The sequence below is a fragment of the Otolemur garnettii genome, unplaced genomic scaffold, assembly GCF_000181295.1.
Source record: "Otolemur garnettii isolate 467f Iridium unplaced genomic scaffold, OtoGar3 scaffold00173, whole genome shotgun sequence".
NCBI classification, from domain to species: domain Eukaryota; kingdom Metazoa; phylum Chordata; class Mammalia; order Primates; family Galagidae; genus Otolemur; species Otolemur garnettii.
The window spans coordinates 2,326,253-2,333,149 of record NW_003852568.1 but is presented as its reverse complement, the minus strand read 5'-3'; the positions used below and the strand labels follow the sequence as shown (position 1 = coordinate 2,333,149).

General features: G+C 40.2%; 1 protein-coding gene across 1 annotated transcript in view; it reads right to left on the bottom strand.

Annotated features, from left to right (window-relative positions):
• MAP3K2 (mitogen-activated protein kinase kinase kinase 2) overlaps positions 1-6,897 on the bottom strand; it is an 88,558-nt gene that overhangs the window by 26,720 nt on the left and 54,941 nt on the right. Inside the window, exons 9-12 of the mRNA XM_023519387.1 lie at positions 6,807-6,886; positions 5,284-5,351; positions 5,005-5,097; positions 3,326-3,532 (exon numbers count right to left, since the gene is read on the bottom strand). Coding sequence (XP_023375155.1) covers positions 3,326-3,532; positions 5,005-5,097; positions 5,284-5,351; positions 6,807-6,886 — 448 coding nt within the window. The remainder of the gene's footprint in view (positions 1-3,325; positions 3,533-5,004; positions 5,098-5,283; positions 5,352-6,806; positions 6,887-6,897) is intronic.

Sequence of the window (6,897 nt, the reverse complement as noted above, 5' to 3'; positions counted from 1 at the left end):
TGCTCACAATGAAGAAAGCTGGGAAGAGCATGACCCCTATCCTAACAACAAGAGAAAACTAGGTAATCTAAAAATTATAACCTTTACTGAACATATCAGAAAACTAAGATTGCAGGGTAACCAACTCACCTGACATCTAAGGAAAAACTGGTACTTCCAAGGAGAGATGAAACGTAAGCACTGGCTTGCTTGGGGCAGACATAGAAAAAGACTCATACAAGTAGATAAGACCACCTCTGGTCCATTTTTCACAAGTGTGAGCTGGCATAAGAGTTTTGAACCTTTAGGAAAACTAGACACAGGTGAGTTCACACCTGCTCAAAGTCTTTTCTGTGGACCTCTACCGTGCACTCTCAGGAGCAGGAAACCAGAGAAAGCCTCCCTTGGTGGTTGAGGCTTGGTGAAGGGAAATGGCTCACTGTTGTGGGAAAAGCAGATAGCTCCTCCCAAACCCTTCCCCCTTAAGAAATAAGAGCCTTAAACTGCTGGAGGAAGGACAGCAAACCTTGTCACCACCAGGTTACAAGTAAAACCCCACTAATACTAAGGGAACGGAAAAGAAAGAAAACCCTATCCCTGAAAGAAGGGCTGAAAAACCTCTGACCCTGATCATTAGAGTCCTCCAACTCCTGGAAGATGGGCAGGATCCCTGAAAAAGACCAACTCAGAGAATCAGGGAGATGAAGCCTGTTTAAGCCTGTTTAAGCCTAAAGCTGGACAAGGCAACAGCCAACCCTCCATACTACCTTCCCTATACAAGGCTAAAAAAAAGTAGCAGTAATCTGCTGAGAAAGGGACAAGGGCATAGAAGAGCCTCCTCCCCCTCTGAGAAACAGATACACAGGAAAGCCAAAAACTGAGGGTGGAGTAGGACCATTAAGAAAATCCCTCTAAAAACCCAACAACTAGAGGAATCTGAAGTCAGTGATGTACAAGGACCACAGCAATAATAAAATCCAAACCCAGCACAATTTGTTGACTAGATTTGACTCAAAGTCCCACAAGAATGGGCTAGCAGATAAAGATCTGTGCCTATTTCCAGACATAAATTCTATTTACCTCAGTCTCACTGTCCTATACTTGATAACTAGCATCCAAAGAAATATAAGACACCAAAAAGCAAAGAAAAAAAGTCAAAAAAGAAATCAGTCAACATGACCAGACCAAAGAGGTTCAAACAGAAGAAAAATTATTTTTTTTGAGACAGAGTCTCACTATGTTAACCTCGGTAGAGTGCTCTGGCGTCACAGCTCACAGCAACCTCAAACTCTTGGGCTTAAGAGATTCTCTTTCCTCAGCCTCCAAGTAGCTGGGACTACAGGCACCTACCACAACACCTGGCTATTTTTTTGGTGGTTGTTGCAGTTGTCATTGTTTGTTTGGCAGGCAGGCCCAGGACTTGAACTTGCCCGCTCTGGTGTATGTTGCTGGCGCCCTAGCCACTTGAGCTACAGGCACCGAACCACTATTGCTAATATGTTAAAGGTCTAAATGGAAAAAGGAAGACAACAAGCATGAACAGATGGTGAATTTCAACAAAGAGATGGAAACTGTAGGAAAGAAGCAAATGAAAATGCTTGAAATAAAAAACAGTAACAAAAATAAGGCATTCCTTCAGTAGGATCATGAATAGACTCAATAGGGGTGCTGAGCATGGTGGCTCACATCTGTCATCCTAGGATTTTGAGAGACTGAGGAGAGAGGATCATTTGAGGTCAGAAGTTCAAGACTAGCTTGAGCAACACTGGGAGAGCCCCATCTCTACAAAAAAATAGAAAAGTTAGCTGGTGGCTTGTCCCGGTAGTCCCAGCTCCTTAAGAGCTGAAGTAGGATGATCGCTTGGGCCCAGGAGTTTGAGGTTGCAATGAGCTACGATCATGCCTCATGTCCAGGCAACAAAGCACAACTCTCTCCAAAACAAAAAAAAAAAAAAGAAAGAAAAAGAAATGGATAAACTAAAAGCATATATAAGAAAGACATTCTTTTCTTATTTTAATCACTTTAAATGACAGCTGTGTAAAGCAAAAATAATAGTAATCTAGTATAGGGTCATAGATATAAAATAAACTATGACAACACTAGCACAAAAAGGAATTCAATTTGCAAATAGCGCTACAATAAACATCTTTGAACAAGAATCTCTGTATCCACTGCTTACATGTCAGAGTCCACATACACTGGAATCTGGTCTTAAGTTACCACTGCAGGCTTATTCCCACTATTTTGAGTAAGATTCCTGGTATCAACCAAAAAAGAACTACCCCCCATTTTCAGAATATGCCATGGCCTCTTGCACCTGTTAGCTCCTTAACTGGTAAATTTCTGCCCACATTTAAGATTTAGATTAAATGCTATACTATAATTATTACTCCCCATTAGATTATTTCTTAGAGATCGTATTTAACCTTTTGCCTGCGGAGCACTCAGAAATGAAATGTGTCTACTGGTGTTGTTCACAATAAATGAACATCTTGTTTGAACATAGTTGTTCACAGTCAAAAGGTTAAAATCTCAGTGACAGGCACTCAACAAGGATATACAGAATGAATGGATAAACAAAGAACTAGAGGGTTTTTGTTTGTTTTTTGGCATAGAGTCTCACTTTATTGCCCTCTGTTTAGTGCCAAGGCATCACAGCTCACGGCAACCTCAAACTCTTGGGCTCAAGCGATTCTCTTGCCTCGGCCTCCTAAATAGCTGGGACTACAGGTTCCCGCAACAACTCCGGCTATTTTTGTTGTTGTTTGTTTGCTTAGCAGGCCCAGGCTGCGTTCAAACCCACCGGTCCTGGTGTATGTGGCCAGTGCCCCAACCACTGAGCTATGGACGCCAAGCCAAATAACTAGTTGTTAATAAAAGCAAAGGACAGGGTTGGTGCCTGTGGCTCAAGCAGCTAGGGCACAGCCACATACACCTGAGCTGGCGGGTTCTAATCTAGCCTGGGCCTGCCAAACAACAATGACAATTAAAACCAAAAAACATAGCCAAGCGTTGTGGTGGGCACCTTTAGTCCCAGCTACTTGGGAGGCAGAGGCAGGAGAATCGCTTGAGCCCAGGTGTTGGAGGTTGCTATGAGCTATGATGCCACGGCACTCTACCCAGGGCGACAGCTTGAGGCTCTGTCTCAAAAATAAATAAATAAATGAAAGCAAAGGACAGAATTATCTAAAATAATTAGCTTATTCCTGACATTCCAACCATTCATGACCTCCTTTGAGGAGTTCATCTTACCCTCAGGATTTGCTTGGTATTTACTCCTTTTAATATTGAAAAACTCTACAAAGGTTTTACTATACATTTCACTATGCCAACTTCTATTACTTACAACGGCTAGGTGGGCTGATGTCCATTACAGTCAAGGTAGGATTGTCGATGTCACTTCCTCGTCTTCTTATTCGACTATCATCATACTCTGGGGTAAAGATACTGCTTCCACTACTGGTACTTAAGGAGTGATCAGTAGGACTGAAACTCACAGGAGACCGGAAGCTGGTCCCCTGGGTCCTTCTAGCTCTTGGAAAAGTTTTACGACCTAAAAAATGAAAATAGAATTACCTTATACCTTTTATTACCTTATACCTTTTATGTTATGCTTTTAAAGTACTTAAAATTTATAATGCAGAAAACAAATTTATCCTGTGACTAGGAAATTGAAACAGCAATGATTGGGAGGGAAAAAATATATAGTTTATGAATGCAAATTCCAATAATCTCTTATAGGAAAACACAAATCACAAAAAAGAATTCCCTTACTTTTAGATAAAAAGGAGAAAAATATTTTCTTCTCATTTTCATGATTTTAAAATGTAAATGATTTGAAAGTTTATAGGTAGCAATTATTTTTTATAGGGAAAATATAAGAATTTCATTATGTAGGAGTAATTTTCCTTTTTTTGGAGACAGAGTCTTACTTTGTCACCCTTGGTAGAGTGCTGAGGCATCACAGCTCACAGCAACCTCATACTCTTGGGCTCAAGCGATTCTCTTGCCTCAGCCTCCCAAGGAGCTGCTACAATGCCTGGCTATTTCTAGAGATGGGGTCTTGCTCTGGCTCAGACAGGTCTTAAAACTCGTAAGTTCAGGCAATCCACCCGCCTCAGCCTCCCAGAGTGCTAGGATTATAGGCGTGAGTCACAGCACCTGGCCTGAGGAGTAATTTTTTAGTTTATATAATTTAAAAATTACTCCTTCTCTTTTGTAAGGAAAAGACAAATATTATAAGGTAAACTGACACAAAACTAAAATATTATTATAGTTATGACCCAATTTTCTCACAAAAGCTGCTTTAACCAGAAAACTAAGTGATTTAGGAACTAATTTATTTCTAAAGGTTTTATACAAATATAAGAGTTTTTAGATTTTGGCTCGGCGCCTGTGGCTCAAGTGGCTAAGGCGCCAGCCACGTACACCCAAGGTGGCGGGTTCAAATCCAGCCTGGGCCGCCAAACAACAATGACGGCTGCAACCAAAAAATAGCTGGGCGTTGTGGCGGGTGCCTGTGGTCCCAGCTACTTGGGAGGCAGAGGCAGGAGACTCGCTTGAGCCCAGGAGTTGGTGGTTGCTGTGAGCTGAGATGCCACAGCACTCTACCCAGGAGGATGGCTTGAGGCTTCTGTCTCAAAAAAATAAATAAATAAAAATAAAGAATTTTTGGATTTTATATTTAATTATGTTTGAGATTTGTTTTTTTTTGAGACAGAGCCTCAAGCTATCCCCCTGGGTAGCGTGCCGTGGCATCACAGCTCACAGCAACCTCCAAATCCTGGGCTCAAGAGAGTCTCCTGCCTCAGCCTCCCAAGTAGCTGGGACCACAGGCGCCCGCCACAACGCCCAGTTATTTTTTGGTTATGGCTGTTATTGTTGTTTTGGCGGCCTGGACTAGATTTGAACCTGCCACCTTAGGTGTATGTGGCTGGTGCCTTAGCCACTTGAGCCACAGGCGTTGAGCCTATGTTTGAGATTTTTTAACATACTCTTCTTATGGTCAAATTGCCAGAAACTTACCATCATTATACTCTTGATGATGATATGAAACATGATACCTTCTTGGATATGTTCCGCCTTTTCCAAATTTCTCAAAGATAGGGTTATCATAGTCTGTTAAGAGATATATATAAAATAGACATAAAGTAATATGTCATTAAGAAGTCAAATATTTTTAATAATGAAAAGTACATTTACAAATTTTTATCTGACTTTTCAAAAATCTACCCTCTCCCTCCCAGACAAAACATCATTCAATGACAAACGCATTTTAAACATTTAGAATTTATAAAGTCTAACCTGAAAATTCCTGATGGTTATCTGGGTAGCTCTGTGCCCTAGGCATTCGTGATTTGGGGTAGCTCTCTCTATAAACAGAAAATGTCACATTAAATTAACAGAAAGTATGCAAACAATGCATTAAAAAAATCTTTAAGCAACATCTGCATCTACTTGTGTGTGTATGTATCAAAGTGCTCACTCTGAAAGGTTAACATAACTGAAAGAGAGAAACTTCTCTTTAAATGCTTATTTGGTACATGCAAGCATGTACCAAAATGATGTATTTTGAAATCATAGTTGTATAGAAACACCGGTGTTTCAATCTGCGCTCTGCCACTTAACTGTGAAACCTTGACAAATCATTTTCTGAGACTATTTTGGCAATTATAAAAAATAAATAATAATTTCCAACTCATCGAGTGTTACAAATAAAGTGTTCAGGACAGTGCTTTGCAAATACTGAGTACTCAATATATAGCTTTCTCATTACTACTAAATTTCTTAAATGTCTCCCTTGAAGTAGACATTGACTCTGAGGTTTCATATACATGAATAAGAGAAAATTAAATGCACATGCCCACACAGAATTACTTATCTTTTCTGAATTTGCTTTCATAGAGCAATCCTTGAGGAGATTAAACAAGTAACAATTTTAATATTGACTGTGTGTGTGCTACAGAGTAACCACCAAGAACACTGTCCTACTGAAACCAGGAGGGGGAGCACTTGTAACAAAAAAATCCAGTTTGCAACTTGATACTTCTCATATTCCTGAAGAGCTTTTTCACAAAAGAAAAGTAACTTTAATTTTTGAAATGGTTAACTAACACACTGGGCCACAATTACCAAGAAAGTAAACTATTTCTTTTTTTTTGTTTTTTGAGACAGAGCCTCAAGCTATTCCCCTGGGTAGAGTGCCGTGGCATCTCAGCTCACAGCAACCTCCAACTCCTGGGCTCAAGCGAGTCTCCTAGCTGGGACCACAGGTGCTCGCCACAACGCCCGGCTATTTTTTGGTTGCAGCCGTCATTGTTGTTTGGCGGTTCCGGGCTCGGGATTCGAACCCGCCACCTTAGGTGTATGTGGCTGGCGCCTTACCCGGTTGAGCTATAGGCGCCGAGCCACTATTTCTAATCTGGTTTCAGAGTGAGCATAATCCTCAAACAGGTGAAATAACTCAAGAAATCCTGAAAGCCAAACATGAATGAAAAATGTGATGGCAGTTTCACACACACAGTTTTAAAAATAAATGTATAAATCCTCAGTTTGTGTTTGCCTTCAAACATATAGTTTTGGCAAGCAGGAATACTTGAAATATAATAATCAGTTATCATTTTAACTAATAAAGATACTGGGTCCAACAAGGTTAAAGATTTATCCAAACTGTAGGAAAAATTCATTTGCCATCATTATAGACTAGTATCAATTACTTACATCCCTCTGAATGTGGCACAAAAGAGATTTTACCGATAATTCAATGTGCTATCTGAATGCATATTCACCCCCATGTATTAAAAAACAAAAACTACAATCAACATTACCCATCCAAAGGACTGTCCAGTGATGGACAACTTCCTGAGCCAGAATTTTCAGGACTACTTAAAGATAATGGATCCAGCATCTAGAAAAATA